Source organism: Xylocopa sonorina, chromosome 12, assembly GCF_050948175.1.
Source record: "Xylocopa sonorina isolate GNS202 chromosome 12, iyXylSono1_principal, whole genome shotgun sequence".
Taxonomy (NCBI): Eukaryota; Metazoa; Arthropoda; class Insecta; order Hymenoptera; family Apidae; genus Xylocopa; species Xylocopa sonorina.
This window is the reverse complement of record NC_135204.1, coordinates 5,775,947-5,796,113: the sequence shown is the minus strand read 5'-3', so window position 1 is coordinate 5,796,113 and position 20,167 is coordinate 5,775,947. Positions and strand designations below refer to the sequence as shown.

Sequence of the window (20,167 nt, the reverse complement as noted above, 5' to 3'; positions counted from 1 at the left end):
GACATTTACGCGACGTGGCAATATTTCGTTTAATGTCGGATACTCGAAAACGCTGTACAAAATCCCGATACACCTTGACATTTAACGCTTACATCATGACATTTTACGCGTAGACATCTTGAAATGTAAAATATTCAAAACTATAATTCCTTTTATATACGAAAACGTACCATTTGAAGCGACTTGAAAAGAATGCATATTTTTCTATTACCTTTTACATCCTCGATTAGAATTTAATAACAACTTAATCAGAAGAAGTAAATAATTTCGACAATCTCTATTTAAAAAATGAAAAGAATATCTGAAAGAGAATACAATAGCAAACATTCTATCGGTTAATAATGAAATAAAATAAATCGAAACAAGTCGAATGCTTCTTCTCGATATATCGATTGCAAATTAAATAGCAGCCGAACGTAAAGTTCCACGTGAATCGGGACAAACAGCACGGTTGTTGGTCCGTCTGATTCGCGGAACGAATTGTTCGCATGAACGGATAATACAGAACTGGGACGTTTGGTTGCAGGAGCAAAGTGGCGGCGGCGCTTTTGAACAAACATCTGCAGATCAATGGCATTTCCGCCGGTCTGACCACGCTCCCGACCGTGGATCAATCGTCGCCGGATCCGCAGCCGGAGGATCCGCCGATCACCAGCAGCAGCAAAATGAGGAGGGAGCGGAAAGCTGCCAGAACATTGGGAATCATCATGTCAGCGTTTCTGGCCTGTTGGCTTCCGTTCTTTCTCTGGTACATTTCTCACTTTCTATTTGTTCTTATCCACGATCGTCCATGCATCCCATCTGTGACGCGTTCCTTATCAAAGATTCATTTTCCGTTTTCTTCTTTCATTTTCATTTTTCTTTATTTGAAATTGACACACGTGAATTTTATTTATTATATTTCATTGACGAGTGTTGCTTGCTTCCTTTAAATTGCATTAAAGCTTTTTGGTAAGTTTCTTGCTTTTTATTTGTCCATGATCGTCCATGCATTCCATCTGTGACGCGTTCCTTAACAAAGATTCATTTTCTGTTTTTTTCTTCTTTAGATATTTTTTGTTCTTTTGTTTTCATTTTTCTTTATTTGAAATTGACATACGTGAATTTTATTTATTATATTTTATTGACATGTGTTGCTTGCTTCCTTTAAATTGCATTAAAGCTTTTTGGTAAGTTTCTTGCTTTTTATTTGTCCACAATCTTCCATGCATCCCATCTGTAACGCGTTCCTTGTCAAAGATTTATTTTCTGTTTTCTTCTTTTCTACATATTTCTTATTCTTTTATTTTCATTTTTCTTTATTTAAAATTGGCATACGTGAATTTTATTTATTATATTTCACTGACGTGCTAATCGTTAAAGTTTTTTTTATGGTTTATCTCCTTTTTTGAGTACTTTTAGTTGCTTGCTTTCTTTAAATTGCATTTACGTTTTCTGGTAAGAAAACTTCTTGCTTTTTGTTTGTCGAAAATATTTTATTCAAGGAGTGTCAGAGGTATTTTTACTTCTCTTTTGAGACATTTTCCATGAGTAGTTGAAAACACGGTTCTCCATTAGCGGTTTTCTTATTATTCCTGATCGTGTTACGTCCGCATTAGCGAGATCTGATGGAACACACAATCCAAGTTAAGCCGACTTTAAGGGAACTCATTTGAATACATTAAAACACGTGGAACGAGAATTAAACGTCCGCGTGGCCCGAAAAGCACTTCGAAACTAGTTTCATCGAGTCCTGCGGAACGTAATCGCAATAGCAATAGGCTGGCTAATGATATTTTCCTCGTCCAATTATCCGCGAGCTTTTCCACGAGCGGCGAGTAGAAAATTGAAGGGGAATTCTTCTTCTCAAACAAAGAAACTTGTAAATGAATCGAAAGTATGCGAGGGTAACAAAATTCTGCAACCTTATCTACTCTAACTTTTCACAAGAATATTTATCGCCTAACTGTGAGAGCTGTAACGTTACTTTTAATCAATCATAATTTAACGTAAGATTACAAATCTTGCAAAACTCTTCAACAGTTTGTTTCACTTGAACTTTCTCATTTTAGTTTGCAAATATTTCACGTGTCATTGGTTCCGTAATAATCATTACTAATAACAATGTAAATGCAATTAGTGGGTGTTATAAATAAAATTAAACAGATTGTTGCACTAAATAAAGATAACTTCGTGAAATTGTGTTAACTTTGCTCGACTAATTTTATATGCGCATAGTACGTGTACTGTCGTGAAAACAAGGGGATAAAAATAACAAGAAGAAGGGGTGCGAAATTTCACCCTGTTAAACAATCGCGACACGGACAAGTAGAAAATAATGAAAAAGTGGTCGCACAAAACCGTGGTTAAATGTTGAAAAATATTCGCAGGGGAGATGAAGTTTAATAAAAAAAAAAAAAAAAAACAAGACTGCCGAATGAAGTAAAACCGTTTGTCGGCGAATTATTCGGACGAACGTGCACGCGAATCCGTTCCAGCGCATGAAAATAAACAAGGGCACGTAAAATGATTAAAAATGAACACATCACGGTATATCAATGGAACTCTGCGAGCGTTAATAAACACTCGCGATAATATTCATTTATGGATCCTTATTCGGAGACGATTGCGGGTATACGGTGCGTAATGTGGAGCTCGTAACACATAAAATTCAGGTTTAACCTTAATATCGCTCGAATTTAGTATTTACCGGTGCAAAAACGTTCGCGCGCCGCTGCAACGTATTGAAATCGCTTTGGTAACGAGCTCTCCCGATAATCACCGCAAAGAAATCAAACAAAACACCCTGGTGTACAAATAAATTTCGTTTCGATCGATAAACGAAATACTAACAACAATCACTGAAATCAACTTCCACCCCTCTTTCTCTCTCGCAGTGTCAAAATCTACTCTTGAACATTTCAAACTAAAATCGATCAACTGTCATCAATAGCACCTGCAAATAGAAGCATAAAAAATCATTACTAGAGAGTGTAAAGAGTGAACGATACTGAGCGTGTGCGAATGGATATGAGTGGACGACAGGATGTTTAGAGTGTAATAAATAGAGTGACTGTGTGCGATTGGGTTCGAGAGGTCGAGGTACGAAAGAAGGGTGTTTGGAAACGAAGGATCGTGTGACTGAGAATAATGATGGTGGTCGACGTGACCGCGAGCGTTTGAGGAATGGATGCACGAGGAATTATGGCGAACAGGGTGAATCTGAGGAGAGAAAGAGTCAGTGTTTAGCGAGAAGCGATAGAGTAAAGATCAGAGTTTAGAGCGAGTAACGAGAGCGTAAAGATCGAGGAGTATTTGATAAACAGCGAGTGAGTTAGAGTTAGATGTTCAGTGATTAAGACTGTCCTTTAGTAAATTACATATTCATTTATTAATAACAGTAAAGATTGAAAGAGTCAGTGTTTAGCGAGGAATGCCAAAGTAAAGATCAGAGTTTAGAACGAGTAACGAGAGCATAAAGATCGAGGAGTATTTAATAAGCAGTGAGTGAGTTAGAGTTAGACGTTTAGTAATTAAGACTGTCCTTTAGTAAATTACACATTTGTTTATTAATAACAGCCAAGATTCTTTTCTCTTGGAAACACTTTGCAATTTTCCTACAATTTTTAGACCTCATGCCTTGGATTTGAACAGTTAAGAATATTTTGCGATTTTCCTACAATTTTTAGATCTTGTACCTTGGATTTGAACACTTGCGAATACTTTGCGATTTTCCTACAATTTTTAGACCTCATGCCTTGGATTTGAACAGTTGAGAATATTTTGCGATTTTCCTACAATTTGTAGACCTTGTGCCTTGGATTAGAACACTTGCGAATACTTTGCGATTTTCCCACAATATTGGGACCTCGTGCAGGATTTCGAAATTCGTCGTACAAGAGCGCGATCGATATTCGCGAGATCTGCTCTCGAGTCACGTGACTGAATTAAACCGACAAACCGGTCAGCCATTTGTAAAAATGCGTGGAGAGGCGATTTGTATTCGTCCGCGCAACCGCGTCCTAATTCCGTCCGAGCCAATCTCGTGGCCGAGTCCCGGTGATCCAAACTGGCACGCTCGCCCTTTTCGAGCACCCTTCTTCTTCTTTCAGCGGACCGCGTCCTCGCTGGGCGAACTTCTCACGTCCGTTAAACTCGACGCGAACACCTCGAACGGTCTCGCGAAATGCGGCTGGAAGGCGCGCGGTGGAATTTCGATGGGCGAGGCGTCGTCTGCTCGAGTGCGCTTTCAATATTGCGGGTGCATCCCGAAATTCCCGAGGGGTTGCTAACACAGCCGTACGCCAAGTGCCGGTGTACTGGTCTGCTGGGGGGGATGGATGGACACGATCGATAGAGTCTCGTGGAAAAAGAAGCCGGCCTCTGTGCGATCTCGAGTGGTTTCTGGAGAGAATTCTGGACGCACTTGTGCGACCGTGCTCGCCGTTTCGAGGTATCGCAAGGGCGGAGACGCTGATCCGCTTGCGAGTAATTCAGTTTCGCTTAATACTTGTTCACTTTGGTCTCACGTTTCTTAAAGATGGAAGTTTGCGCGATTAAGTCTGTTTGACTTTCTTTTTTGGATCGCGTGGCAAGTTATAGCTTGCTCGATGATGAAAGTAAACGAATTAATTTTATACAATTAAAATAGATCGTGGCGTACTATTCAAATGTCTTCGTTTAAGTACAATTTTCACGCAAATTTAATCATCATTTTTCTTATGCATTAGATGATGTTAATTGTTATATGCATCAAGTTCGTAACCGAGTAATATGAAAACAGAATACAAAATTGCACTAAAAAAATTGCACATAAAATATTTCTGAAGATATAAAAGTCTCCAAATATTTCTTAACTGTACATACAAACAAACGTTCAGAAAAATTCAATGCGCACGTAAATGTCAGTCATTTGCAACAAACAATTAATTTCGCGTAACACATTTTTGACGCGTGGAAGAAAACGGTACCAACGATGTCCCCACGATATTTACACCAAACCGTCCATCAACAGACCCGATAACGATCACGCGTGTTCGTCGATCGCTATCGTTAACCGCGCTCAGCGCAGACACGAGCATCATCGTCGTCGACTCGTCATCCAGCGGCTGTCGCGTCAACCGTCGAGCGTGGGCAACGTCACGAATAATCCCGCAACGCGCGCACCGCCCACGTTTAGGCACAGTTTGCGCGGAATATGTCCCGGTAATTCTGACAAATGTATTCTGGCTTGTTATCGCGGAACAGGAGCGCCGCGACGCGCATACCAATCGGCCAGATCCGGCGGATCCCTTTGTTTATCGAATTTTCGTTTGAAAGCGGCATTGTTGCCGCGCACACACGCGCCACGTCTCGCCATTGGTGGCCCTGATTCCTCGAACCGGCGTAATAGACGCGAACGACTCCACGTTCCAATCTAACGGTCGTTTAAAGCTCGATTGTTCGTTAGATCGAGCTCAACGGTTATTGGGTACCATCAGACGCCGCTGGACGCGACCCTAACTTCTTTTTTTACTGTATCGACGAGGCGCGCGTGAAACAGATTGCGATTCAGACGTGAAAGAGATTCGTAGTGTTTTTTAATCGGTTGAAAGGATATTCTGAGGACTCTCAAGATATATCACGTGTCGTTGTTTCTTGTTGGCGAGCGTCGAAGGTCCACCATTAATTAATTTCGATTTCAGCTTTGATATTACTAATTTTGTAGATGAATATATTTTTATAAATTCTTTGTTGGTCATATAGAACAGAGAGAGAGTTTACGATAAGAGTGCGATAAAGGTGGTCAATTTACGTGAGCAGAAAATATCAGCCACGCGATAGAACGTAACCGACGGCCACCCCAAACGGATTTTACGCGAAACGCTGGGGCGAATTGTCACAGCGCTAATCGCTCGATAAATCAACTGGATCTCATTTAATCGAGAAACAGCCGGAGGGGTGGTGTAACGCCTAGCGAAAGAAAAAGGAACGGCTCGATTCAGATAACAAGAAACACCGGACGGAACTGAAGAAACTTCGTTCAATCAAGAGCTTCAGCGTTCGAGAGCGTTCGAGAATTACCTTTCATTCGATTCGAGACTTTGAATAAATAAAATAAACAAATTAAAACTAACTAACCCAGCTTAAACTGCTATTCAGTATTTTATACTCATTCCATTACAGAATCGTTGCCAGTCTGTGTAAAAAGTAATCACACTTTCGACCAATTGGAAGTTGTTTAGCCGTCGAGAAAGTTAATATCAAAACCGTATATCCATTCCATATGCATGAAACTAACCGCACGATACGTTTCGAATTTACCAGAATTCGCGAGGAGCAGCGAAAATTTCCAGTCACCGGAGAACAATGGCCGCCACTGCGGTGGTCGCTCGTCGCAGCGGTCCCGAACGGCTTTTCGCGTCGAGAATCTCGACCGCGCGTTCGAGTATCGATCTCGAATTGGCTCGAATCCCGTGCAACGCGTACAGTAGCTGGATTTGTAGCGGATCATCTTAGAATCAACCAGACTCGCGCCACGAGGTTACCAGGTTAATCCTATCGATGACCAGCTGCGAAATGGCCAGCCGTGTTAACGGTCTACGTATCTTAGTGCCGTGACGTCATTGGAGAACGATGACACGTGTCGAACGGTTTGACTTTGGGATAACGGTTGCTGGGTGGATTCGTCTGGCACGAATATTGGTTGGCGACTTCCTCGAAATGAAATAATGAGATTTAATGAAACATTGAGTGGGACCAACGAAGCATCGAGTTCTCGAACTCATGACGCGAATATAAAAGGGGTGATTCGTCGAGTGGATTCGAGCTGAAAATAAACAGTATCGAACGTTTTTGCAGCAGACTTCGTATTTTGGAAAATCTGATCATTTGCAATTCATGAGTATCGCGTTTCGATTAAAATAGATTCTCCGGTTTTTAATGTTCAACAGAGAGGGGTAGATTCGAAATTTGTTACGGAAATGTGAATTATAAGCGGGTATTTTAATGGTTCCCGGTGAATATTCGCTGTGTTCCGCTTGTAAACGGAAATGGAGGAGCCTCGCGATTTCCTGGGCCGCGGAACGATTTCGTTCCCGGGAATCGCGGTTTCCAGGGCAAACATTCATTTCCCTGGTGTTTTCAGCTGTCTCATCGAATCGACGGAAGTTACCGCGGCCGTTTCTTGTCAACTTCCCTCCTGTTCCTCTCGATCCGACTTGTTCCGTCTCCTACGGGATATTTTCTTGCGTGGCTTTGTCTCGAGCTTCGCGACGCGATTTCTCCTTCCACGGGTGTCGAACGAATCCACTTTTTGCATTTTCGAATCTCTCTTCGTACAGTATTTATCGATCTTCACATTTTCGAAAAAGATCCTCGACTGAAGCGGTTCTTCCACTGTTTTTTGTCGAACATCAACTTTTTGAGCGTTGCAAATGTGAATTCGTTTTTGTAATTGTATTTTAGAACGATAAACCTAAATTAACGAAGAACAGCGTACGTCTCAAGTTCGCCATTTTCACATAATCTCGAAATGGAAATCAAACGAAGATTAAGAATAGTGAAATGTGATTTCTGAACTTTCAAGATTTTTTATCGCGTCCACTTTATTGTATACGGATGTTTTTGTCTTCATAAGAGTGTGTATGATTCATTTATCAGGCTTGACACGTTATTTTTTGAATTGTTCGGTAGACCTTGTACGAAGAAAGTTTTAATTGAGGAATCTAGTTACTAACATGAGCGGCAGGGAAATTGATCGATAGAAAGTGGAGGAAATTGAGGTGAACCAGATAATAAATTGGAACACGTTGCAAAATTAATGACGTTACCTTTGAATGCCACTGTAGTGGCCTATCCTCGAATAAAACACATTATTATTTTTAACACGATTCCCTTGACGTTGCGCGCCAAGAGAACCAAAAACCGAACGCTAACTATTTTACACGATATTTATATGACGTCGTGTAAACGAACGACAGACTTTTTCGTTAAATTCCATCAACTTTTTTCTCCAATCACTGTCAGCGAGTGTTACGCACGAAATAATTGGACACTGTTATGCGATATGGCACTTGAAATGGAACCTGTCTGATCAAATTTGAGGTGAAACAGTGGAAAATAGTTTTTTAATGAAAAAAAAAAAACAGAAACATTGAAAGTTACTTAAATTTAATGATTACTACAAAATAATTCGGCACGCCTATTGTTATCCGTTATTTTTAAAGGTACTCAAAGCAATAAATTAAAAGATCGATGGCAAAACCATTACAAAACATCCACAACATTATGTACCTTCAACTTATGGTAATGAAACCAATTCAGTCGACACTGAAAAGAATAAGACACCTATTCATCTTCAGAAACCCGTTTGAACAGTTACAATTGTTCACAACGTTCTCAAGGAACCTGAGAAAACACCCTGTGCATTAAATCCCAAGCCAAGCAGCAACGAGCAGTAATAACAACGAATTATTCCTGTTCGGTTCCCGAAAACCATTGACTTCAAGGCTCATCCCATATTTCATCACTCAGACTGCGACCACATGGACATCTCCAATAGACTACCAACGGACTTTCACTCGCCTTTACCTCTCCTGTTTCTGTACTTTCCCACACTGTTTAACATCTTCCCGCTTTTTTCACTCCCTACTTTTCCGTCCATCCAACCCATCATCTCGATACATCCTCACACCAAGAGCCTTACCAATCACCGATCCACAACTTCCACTTCCACTAATCCAACCAGCCTCGACGACTCCAATCGACCCTACGTAATCGAACAGATCTTCGCCCTCGAACTCATGTTACAACGCATTTCAAACCACGTACCATTTTAATCCTAAGATATGTAGGCAAAAAAATAGAAAAACGATGAGGAACTTAGGGCCCACATGTTCGACAGCCGCGTCGAGTGAGACGATGATCTGGTCATCGTCGAAAAGCAGGGAAGGTCCCATCAAAAGACCTTGACGAGGACAAGACAGTAGGCGTTTTGCCAATACTTAATTGGTGGTCAAAGTCAACGTCTACTGCTTAGGTTATCCTTAAAAGTCTAGACGCATGCATCCGGGCCAGAGTTTTAATATTGAAGAGAGTGGAGCCATATTGACCAGAGTTTAACATTGACAGCAGTTCTTTCGTTGAAGGAGTTAGGTTAGAAATATAGATTAACATATTTAAGAACACTGCGTTTGTCTGTCTCTTTCTCGATTGCCTATCTCCGAATCCCAGCGCCCAAATTGCTTTTCTCCCTGCAGACACTTGTATATATCGTAATTCAGAAGTGAAATATAAGTTTGAAACTTGAGACCAGATAGTTGATCTTAATCGGTAGCTATCGAGTACCCAGAACGATGAGTTTGACGGTACAATTCCACCACGATCGCCAATTCCAAACGATATTACTGAGCTGGTTCCGCCAGTCGACGAAGAGAGCGACGCGAACGCGAGACTTAAGCGACTCGAGAACCAAATAACAGGGCGCGAAACGCCTGGCTTCCGGCTCGACCCGTCGAGAAGTGGCACTGGTCGGTGGAAAACGCGGATGGTGGGGCGTGGACGAGTTAATAAAGCGGAACGTACACGGTCTGACACCTTGGCGAGAGTGCGGAGACTCGCGGCATTTTCTTGTCGACCCCGTTCCACGTCGCGTCGCGTTCTTTCTCAGCCGAGCCTGGCCCTTTCCCGCGTTCCTTTCATCGCGGCGGCACTCGTCCCAGTCCGCACGCTCGCCAAATAATTCTGACCCGGCTCTTTTTGTCTCCCGACGCTTGACGAGCAATTCCCTCGTCTCGAAAACGGCACCACCCGTTTGCTCGTTCTCCTCGAAATTCTTCCGTCGTTCTTTAAGTTCGCGACCCTCCTTGTTGACCTTGGGAATCTCCTGGGTGCCGCAGACTATATAATTGAAAGAATAAAGCTGGGCGGCTGTGGCTTGGTTTAATTGATTTCGTTTTTCTATGGTCTTTGAAGTAGGACGATATTGTCGTTCTTTCTCGTTCTTTCGAAACGTATGTAGATTAATTATGCATAATTAATGTTATGCAAAGTGGAAGGAGATTGAGAAGTCTCTTAAAAAAATGAGGGGACATGATTTAACGATTGTAGCAAGGCGAGAAAGATATTTCCAGTTAATATTCAAACGATAATTAGCTAGTAGCAATTCTCAGGATAACTTGCGAGAATGGCGTCTGGCGAATGGTGTCTTTTACATTCGTGATCATAGAAATTGACGTTTTATGCCAGAGCCACATTTTCATACGTCGTTATAGCTGGCCATCCAATTACCATGGAAGAACCTTCTGACCTGATTCTAATATGCCTACGAATGTCCAATAATGAGATAGCTGCTTGTTAGTTAAGCCTCACAGACGTGCTGGCTATAGTGCAAGTACGAATGGAGGTCTCTCAAGGTCGCGTACAAGTTACCCTCACATGACGTTACGAATTTCTGTGATATAAAACTTATACGGCTATCACAATTTAATTTTTTCGTACTTTCAGTATGTGAATATTTTCTGAGTTTCTGAAAATGAAGTTTCTTTCATCCCTTTGTGTTTGTGTCTGAACATAAACGGAGGATGAATCCAGCGCTTGGCATTGAATGGCGTACAGCTGTACTCTTTACTTTAAGGACAAAAACCATCCCTTTGACGTTGTTCCGTTCCCTTGGCTTTTCTTCCACCCTTCCACCTCGTCGTACAAAAGAACAAGTGGGTACAGTAAGATCAAGAATGTTTTCACGTCGCTGCGAATAAAATTGTACGTTCCACTTTACAAACATTTTTGGTCGATTCCTCGATATCGTTTTCGCTCCAGCAAATTTTGTAGAAATTCTTCAGTTTGACCTGTCATTGGACTATTTTTTAAGTCGCCTTATCTGCGCGTCATATTTCCGCAGCATTTCAGAGGGAATCCGTCTGGATTTGCCCATTCTCCCTTACGGACCGTATTTCGCAAGCTACGAAATGCTTTGAGTACGTAGATTTATGGACTCGATAGTTCCAGGAGAGCTCGACCAAGATTCGCCATTTTATAACCCTCTTGACTTCCTTCAGCAGGATAGAAGTCTGGTGAAAATAATTAATTTGTATCCTACGTGGCTTTCATCGCCTCCTAACGGGTCCATCCTTAAACGTATAACAAATCACCGCATATTTTCAAAATTAAAAAATTCATTACGTCCCCTAAAGTATATATCTTTCATATCATTCGCATTCTCATTAAAAAATTCTATATTCAAATATATTTTAACTCTCTACAATTTTAATATATTCTCAGTACTGAAATTCCAATTTTCCTACCCATTTACAATTTTTGCAGAAACTCTCGGACCACTTGGTACTTTAATCACGCAATTTCGGTGGTCGATGCCAGTGTTTCGTTGGGATTCGAACGGGGGCCACGAAAAGCCAGCTTGTTAGTCGAGAAGGCGGCTTTTCATCAAAGAATCGATGGGCAGGGCGTGCAAACCTGGCGATTCCACGAATTGGAAAAGTTCTTGAAAGCGGTCTCGCGGAACCGCTTTTCGTGTCACAGAGAAGAAGTCGTTTAATGAGCAAATCTTTTTCTTCTCTTCACCACCACCGTCTGAAGGGGGTGCACAGAAGGTTCCGCGGAAAGCGCATTGAAATCCCCGGGGTGGATCCCGGTTTGAATTCAAATTACGAGCGGCATCGATCACGCTTGAAAATTGCGCGCCTTTCTTTCCACTGATGGCGAAATTAATCGAGAAGAAGTGTTCGCGCGGGATCGTCTTAAGCTCTCGGTGAACGAACGTCCATCTTTAATCGTGACTGTCCAATCTCCAAGATTTACGATTCTCTAGAATTTTTTTATTAGCCAGATGAAACAAAAAGATGGTTTCACGTGTACATGCAAATTTTTTCGTTTCCATGTAAATGGAGATCTGAATTTAACGTAATGGAAATTTCATCAGGCTCGAGCAAATAATTCCTGCTATCGTTGCTAAAGAAATATTTATTTAGAATAAAGACGGATTATTAGAGTTCTTAATATAAAGAATATTTATTTAGGTAGCTGTGCTTTATTGTAATAAATAAATTTGTATTTTTGAAGATGAATATACATATTTAAAATTAGCTATTTTCAAGAAAGCGTACAATTTCATACATTTTTGATTCAGTTGAAATGAGACCGTCAGAAATTCTCGCGTTTATTGTGAAATTAATCTCGATTCTCCGTTTCACTGTGCGATCGCGCGATTACTCGATTAACGTATGTAAATTTTTACGTTCGCCCAGTGTCGTGTAACAGGTGTACAGATTCGACGAATCGCAGCAGTCCTATGAGCGGAGTATGTTCGCCATCGCGTTTAACGGGTGCGCGAATCAATATATCAATCGTGTGCCTGACCTTAGCGACAGTTCGAGCTGGAATTGAACGACGCAGGGTGAAGGTCAATCGTTGTTCCAAGTAGCTGGTCAGACTTTTCCCTATTAGAGCCGCGCTTACGTTTATTGTTCGCGCATGCTAACGTTCCAATCGTCTGGAAACTTTCCCGCTATGCTTTCACGTCGCGAGCGCCTGTTATTGGCTTTTTCCCCCTCATTATGACGTAACTTGTGACAGAGCGCAGTGCTCGAAGGGGAGGCATTATCGTGTTACGCATCAGAACTGTTGCCGTCTGTGCACTTATTGCATCACTGGCTCACGTTAGCTTGACCTCACGTTTATCGTGTAATGCTCTACTACATTCCTTGTTATAGGAAATTCTGTGCGTTGTATATTGTTTTTTATTTTAACATATTTTATATTTTATTTTTAGATTTTCTACGTTTGCAAAGAGCACAGTATGGAGAAAATTATTCTTAATATTTTGTTTGTTTCATTGTGGAAATTTAATGAAGATAATAATATATCAAAATTTACAATGGAGAACGAAATTTTGGATTAACTGTTTTATATTTTATTTGTAGATATTCTACGTTTGCAAAGAGCACAGTATGGAGAGAATTATTCTTAATATTTTGTTTGTTTCATTGTGGAAATTTAAAGGTAATAATATATCAAAATTTACAATGTAGAACGAAATTAAACAGGGCTTTACAGCAGATGCATTACAGCAACTGAATAGTTGGGTTTTAGTGTTGATTCATTGAAGTCTGAAATTGAAATTTCCCCTCACAAGTATTTCTAAGCCCTGAGAATTTGCCACTGCAAAACATACTCCAACACCTTATTTCATCCCCTCACTTTTATCAATTCTATCTGTTACATTTTTCAGAATAATTGCTCAGTAGTAGTCATTCGCTCTGAACCACGACCTTACTTCTGACCATAGTAGCGACAATAAAAAATAGTAATATTTATCAGTGAAAAACGTAGCTGGGCGTAACCAGAATTTAAGATCCTCGCCCATTTTCCATTAACTGGGGGAGAAAGAGAGAGAGAGAGAGAGAGAGAGGGAGCTATCTGGAAAGGAAGAAAAAATATCGCCATGTGTTTACATTACACTGTATTAGTGTACAGCTTAATGAGGACAAATAAGATCCAGCTCGTTTAAAACGTAGCTACCCATAAATTTTAACTTGCTCGTGCAACTGAACTCTTTCTCTGCCGTAGTCTCTGCAGGGACTCGTGTAGCACGTTTAAAAGGAACGTACCAGTGACGAGCGGCGGAGAAAAAGTTCCGCGAACATGCAAAGGGTTTCAGCGCTCATCCCGGCTGCGCTTCACTCGTCCACGTCTCTCGAATTCACACGGAAATTGAAATGGCGAAATCAAAGTCGTCAGTGGTACGAATTTAAAACGTGTCTGCAAAGAAACCGCCGTTCTTCTCCGTTTGTTTTTCATCACCAGTTAGATCAAACGGAGATCGTCGCGTAACGAGCAATATTTAATAGTAACAATTCGGTAAAACGTTTTGCAAGTGTCCTGATCTCTTTAAAGGGTTACGAGTACATCTGTTACACTTTTGCATGAAAAGCAATACGACTGGAAAGTATATGCTTCTTAGAAATAATATATTTTTAAATTTATGAAGGCACACTTGTTTACAGGAAATTGTGAAATAGAGCACACAGTGTTTCTTGAATTTTGAAGAGCGGCATAATGACTATTGAAGCAGAAATAATTTCGATATTCTTTAAGATGAATTATAGAGAAATATTTATGTCGAGTGTCCACGAGAGTCCACGAGAGGATGCGATCAGTGAAAGGTGCACGGCAGCCCAAAGAACGAAAAATCTCAGGCATTACATCGAGACGCAACTTTAGCTAACAAAAGTGGAGACCTCTATAGGAGCCGTCCTCCCATCTCAGCTCGTAGAACAAAGATCTTCGAGACAAGGGGGAATCTCTGAAAAATCGTACGGCAGAAGCGTCAGAGGCACGATCTCCGATAGCGAAAGAAGCCAATAAATCTATTCGGGCCCGTAACAATGGAAACAATTTCGAAGTCGATGTGGGTCAACCGTGGTCGACGCTGTTCCACCTCGAGCTCCTCTGCTCCTCTCCGTGAATGGAGATTAATAGCGCGAGCGCACGGTGGCGCGTGCGGGCACATTGCTGATAGAGGAAGTCGTTTCAAGTTGCTGTCGATACACTTTGGCCCGCGCCACTTAGCACTTCGGCTGGCAGCTGTTACATCGATTTTAAATCGAGCTGATACCACCTCGTAGGGCTCGAGGCGCGCCTCCAGGAATCCGCTAGACGAGAGGACACTTCGCGCCACTTGGGCGGCGTCGAGAGGATCGAGGAGATCCACGGGAAATGAGTCGACGTCGGTGTGCGCGTGCATATTCCACGACGCTTCGTCGACGAACAAAACAGGTGGCGATGTGGATGGCTGGTTGGAGCCGTTTTCGACGCTCGAGGGTGGATATGAAGAAGATTGGATTAGATTCTGGGACAGGGGTCGGTGGATGGAGATTGTCTGAGTAGCAGGACCGATTGATCAAGTGGAAGTCGAGATTTTCTTTTGTACGTTTTCGTACGATTATGGTGGATGTAACTTCTCTGGCGGCCATGTTGGTTTTTGCGTAACTACTCGCGTGGAGAACGTATGGAACGAGCGAACTAACTGTGTTGCTACATGTGTACGACGTCGGGGATCATGGTGGCGGTATTAAATAATGAATTTATATCGGATAACGTGTTCGTAACAACAGCTGACACACGTGTAACCGGGCTTTCAGCTAAAAGCGGTGAAGCTGGTAGCGAGCCTTAATATAATCCTTAACCACGATCCTTGAAATATTATCACTAGTTTGCAGTGCCAGTCAAAAGTACGAAACCTATTTTTGTTACTAATATTATAACACTTTTATCGCAGTAATTTGGGAAAAGTTGTGTAACTATTAAATAACCATTTTGTTGCACACTAAAGTCTCCCCTAACTCAAAGTAAGTTTCGCGTTACACGAATTTCCCCCTCGTTATAAAGTGTCCTACTGTAATCAAAATTTTTTGAAATTCGATACAGCAATTTAATCTAACTTTATCAGATAACCAACATTAGTAGACATATCTAGTGTGATACAATTCTGGATTTAATAATACTTCAAATGATGTGGATATTAATATCACATCGTGATCGAGGTAGCATGTACAGCTGGTAAATATAGAGAAGTGGAAGGGAGCAAAACTTTCACGCACTTTGTACTTGAAATAAAACAACAAAACATGTAACGTCATAGTAGAATATTTAAAACGAATACAAGTGCTTGCGACTTTTTTTAAATCGTTTAAGGTCATACAGCGATCACGTGGAATTATAAATATCAACAATACCACGTCATATTGTAAACATTTAACTGCACGTAAATGACTAACAATAATTAAAAATTTATCGTTATATTTCTTGGCACATTATAGAGGAGTCAGTGAAATCGATGGCGTAGTCTTGATTAGTAAACGAGACGCGCGAGTTCTGACGCCAAAATATCAATTTGGTGAGATATAAGGATTTCCAATTAGAGACGTGTAATTTAAACTTGGATTTGGTTCAAATGACGCATGCAGTCTGACGCTTAAGATTTCACTATTGGCCACCGCGTCCCACCCTGGGCGCAGTTTCGTCAATAGGTTGTCCCAATTGAATGCTTTAATTTATGTTCACACTGTGTGGACACAGTGTTACTAAATATAGAGGAAGCATAAGGGGTAATTTGGTACTACAGGCCGCCATATTCATTATGCTAAATCCCAACTGTAGTCACTGGCGGTTGTTTGGCGTCGTTGTTTGCGATTCTCCGAGTGTTATACGCGGTTTGGTTAATTACACGTTTCGAAGGTGCATATTGTTACTCGTATTTACTTTTCATATTCAAAAACTATCTATAAACCATTATTGAGAATCCTCATAGTTGCCTCTGCGAAGGTTATATCCAGGATACAGCAAATATTAACAATCTGTGCTTGGAATCACTCTCTGTATCAATTGACAAATGCAAAAAGAACATTTTTTACAAAGAAACACACAATCACAATGACAATACAACTAATCACGTGACAAATCACTAATCGATCCACTCTTCCTTAAATCAAACAGTAGATCTTCAACTATAACTTCTCGATGAAATTTACAAATGCAATTCCAAGTTATCGTCTCACACAAACCATAGAAATTACGATCTACGTGCTAATCTTCATTTCTAACATCTTGGATAAAAAACGACCCCAACGACAGAGAGTTAAAATGCATTTGTTTCATCTAGCAACTCTCCACGCCACGTATCAGTTCCATCAGCACTAAATAACGCTCCGCGTGATCCGAATCCGCGTGATCTATCAATTACCTCTGTCAGCGTCAGCTTCTCACCTATGGATATTCATTTCGTTCCAACAGGTACATCATCACCTCCCTCTGCGACAGTTGCAAGAGCAGCGACGCGGTGGTGGCGGTGGTGTTCTGGGTGGGCTACTTCAACAGCGCGCTGAACCCGCTCATCTACGCCTACTTCAATCGAGACTTCCGGGCGGCGTTCAGGAAGACCCTGGAGAGTTGCTGCGTGGCACTGGGCCCCGTTCGCGACCTGCGCCAGGTGCACCGGAAGCAGGACCTGGTCCACAGCAACGCGTCCTCCGAGTTGCACGTGAACAACCAATTGAGGGCCAGCGAGATGACCAACGTGCACATCGAGGCGTGCATCTGAGCCATCGCTCAGCCAGAGTTCCGTGGACGCTGACGGATCTTGGTTCGATGAAGATCGCTCGAGTTTAGTTGTTCTGTAGACTTTTAAACAAGCTGTTCGGTGTTAAATCCTCTCTGGGAGGATCGTTCGATCGTCGACTGTTAACTTCTGATTCGTGTACAATTGTTTCTTGGGCTCGTGCTCTCGATTGCCAATCAGCGGCCAATTAAAATAGTCGACACGTGGAACTCGGTTGCGGGTTTGGTTGTTTTCGTTCAGGAATTGAGGGGGGATTAAGGAGTTTTTTTAAACACCAATTAATCGATGAGATTTAATAGCTGATAGTGTTCTATACTTTGATCACTGATTGGAGTTCATTTTTCGATCCGTCGATTGTGTAAAGCGTGTGTCCGTTTGTTTTCTGATCCAAGTTTTGGAGATCTCGATTCGTTATTGGTTTTGAATGTGTTTTGTTATTTTCAAGAGCGAAGAAAGTTGTTACGCGATTTTTATTATTAAGATTTAGTGATTGAAATTTTATTCTATTTTTTGTCAGTGTATAAAGGCATCTTTTCTCTCGTTTCTTGGTTTAAGTGGGACTTTGGAGTATCGTAGACACGATTCAAAAGCCAATGATTCACATTAATTTTAGTTACCAAGATTGTAATATAATTGTATCCATAATGGTGACTTGATCTCAGCAAAGAAACCAAGATTGAACAAAAATTTCTTTCGCGTTCATTCTATACCAAAACCTGGTGTCACAATTTTTGTTTGAAATTATGCAAATTTTCTTAGCTCCTCGAACAGTAAAAATGTTTGTACAATCGTAAATTCTTATTACTGAAACAAGGTATTCCTGAAGTTTACAAGAAAGCAATTTAGATATTTAAAGGTGACGTTACCAGGAGGACATTGTACCTCGTGTACGTCCCAGATAACGGTCTATTAAAAGAGGAGTGTAACGTCCGAGGATTCGTCCTGAAACAAGGAAATTTTCAACGCGGACAACCTATTTTAAGACAGTTGCTCGCTTGCCAGGCTACGTCGTCTATTTTTGTCGCGTGGCGTTTTATCAAGCCCGTAAATAAGGCTGCTGCACCCGAGCAGATGGACGATCTGATTCGAGTAGTACTTTAAAATTGGCTTGATAACACCGCCTTCGTGTCTGCCGCTGTTCCCTTCCATTTTCGCGATCGTGATTTATTAAATCTCCACCCTTTCGTCTGAATTCAATTCCAAATTCATTTAACATCTCGAATTCCAAGTACAATAAATCTTGAAAAAAAAAAAAAACTTCAGAACCTTCCTTTCGAATCAACTATTGAATTACGGCTAATAAAAATAAAAACAGTCCAATGTTCTTTACACTCTACGACTTTATTTTTAAGGCTTGAATGAAACATCTGCACAGTTCGTAGACTCTACTGATTGTGAGGACTCCGCATAGGAAATTTGGGGTCCTCCCTCCTAAAGAAATTGACGACCCAAAGTTTACGTGTTTTTTATTTTCAAGCCCCTAGGTATATACAGTTGGAGACCCTATACTCGAACTGATAGAACTATTTCACAGTTTATATACTGGATTCTATTTCCTAACGCAAGATTCATTTTCGCTTCTCCATTAACATGTGGAAATAATCCATCTTTTATTCATCGACAATAGCACTGTTCAAAAATTGCAATTAATCCCGTTTGTACGAAACATTACCAAACGCAATCCATCCGCATCGATTCAGTGACAACAGATGATCCAAACGAAATCAGAGACCCAAGCAAGGAACGATTGAAATTGCAGCGAAAACACAGGATACGTTAGGTTAAATTCAATTTAACGCGGGAGCTCGTCCAACGTAAAGAAAACAGCCCTCCTGGGGTCCAACGAATACCATCGCCGCCCGCTGGTCCGGTTTATTGAAGTCAAACGGTGGAGCGACGGGGTTTGGAGAACACGACGCGAATTCATATGCGACGAGGGCCGCGCGAAACGGACGCGTACGTGACTGCGGTCGAGACGTCGCTTTGGACCATGAGAATTACCTCGAGCGTGAAACTGCCCGCAACTCTGAGTCGATGTTGACACGGGGAATTAAGGGATGGACTGGCTGCGACGAAAGAGGCGCGGATCATCCCGTGAGAGGCGACGAATTCGAACGAACACAGCGGAGAACGTCGAAGCTTCTTTTTTTATCGACGGACATTGGACGTTTGATGGAAATCGGAGGCGGTTGCTCGTGGAAGATGCTCGAGCGAGCTTTTAGGGGAGATCGTTTCGTTATGGATCGAGGATAAGGGATGAAGGTTACGTTTGGGGGTAATTGGTGGATTATTGTGGAAGGTACGTTATGTGGGTTAATGGAGTTGTGTAATTATTTGGGTAGGAAAATTAGGTTGTTCTCGGCCGTTCTCCGATTTTAGTAGATTAAATTTAGTGGTATCATTTATTTACTCTGTTTATCTACATTAATTCCAAATAGAAATTGCGCGAAGATTGTTAGAAATTGCAACTGCTTTTATATCTTCAATTATTCTAACATCTACGATAAAAAAAAAAATCATAGCAATCTAAAAATTAAAATATAAGAAAGCAAAACGAGATAATTATGTAGCCTTTAAAAATCATCCCTTATATTCTTTAATCAGACTAGATACTTATTATTATTATTATTACATACGTTTCAAAATCCCCAAAGTTCGCAACCATCCCTAACTCAATCCTTCGACGCCTTTCGAAATCATCCCTTATATTCTTCAACCAGACTAGATACTCATTACCATTATTACATACATTCCAACGTCTCCAAAGTTCGCAATCATCCCTAACTGAATCTCGATCGACTTCTCAGAACACCCGCGTTATTCTCGTTCCATCCGAATTACGACGCTACGCCAAAGATCGCAAGCGGAAATTCGGTAGAGACGCGGTAACACGTAACGATCGAGGGTGCTGGTGGTATACGCGCGGCATTTCCGCCTCGAAGGAAACAGAATGCAACGTCACCGAACAGAGGATTCGGATAATAGAACGATCGAACCGGCGGCCCTGCTCGGATAATGGAGATTTTACTGTCGTCCCAGCCGTCGAGGTACGGGGGATGCTGCGATTGGTTT

The 20,167-nt window shown here is 41.4% G+C and overlaps 1 protein-coding gene across 1 annotated transcript in view; it reads left to right on the top strand.

Moving 5' to 3' along the window:
- LOC143430014 (octopamine receptor beta-1R) overlaps nt 1-17,106 on the top strand; it is a 71,211-nt gene extending 54,105 nt beyond the window's left edge. Inside the window, exons 2-3 of the mRNA XM_076905969.1 lie at nt 527-748; nt 16,771-17,106. Coding sequence (XP_076762084.1) covers nt 527-748; nt 16,771-17,077 — 529 coding nt within the window. The 3' untranslated portion in view covers nt 17,078-17,106. The remainder of the gene's footprint in view (nt 1-526; nt 749-16,770) is intronic.
- Nucleotides 17,107-20,167: the final 3,061 nt, after the last annotated feature.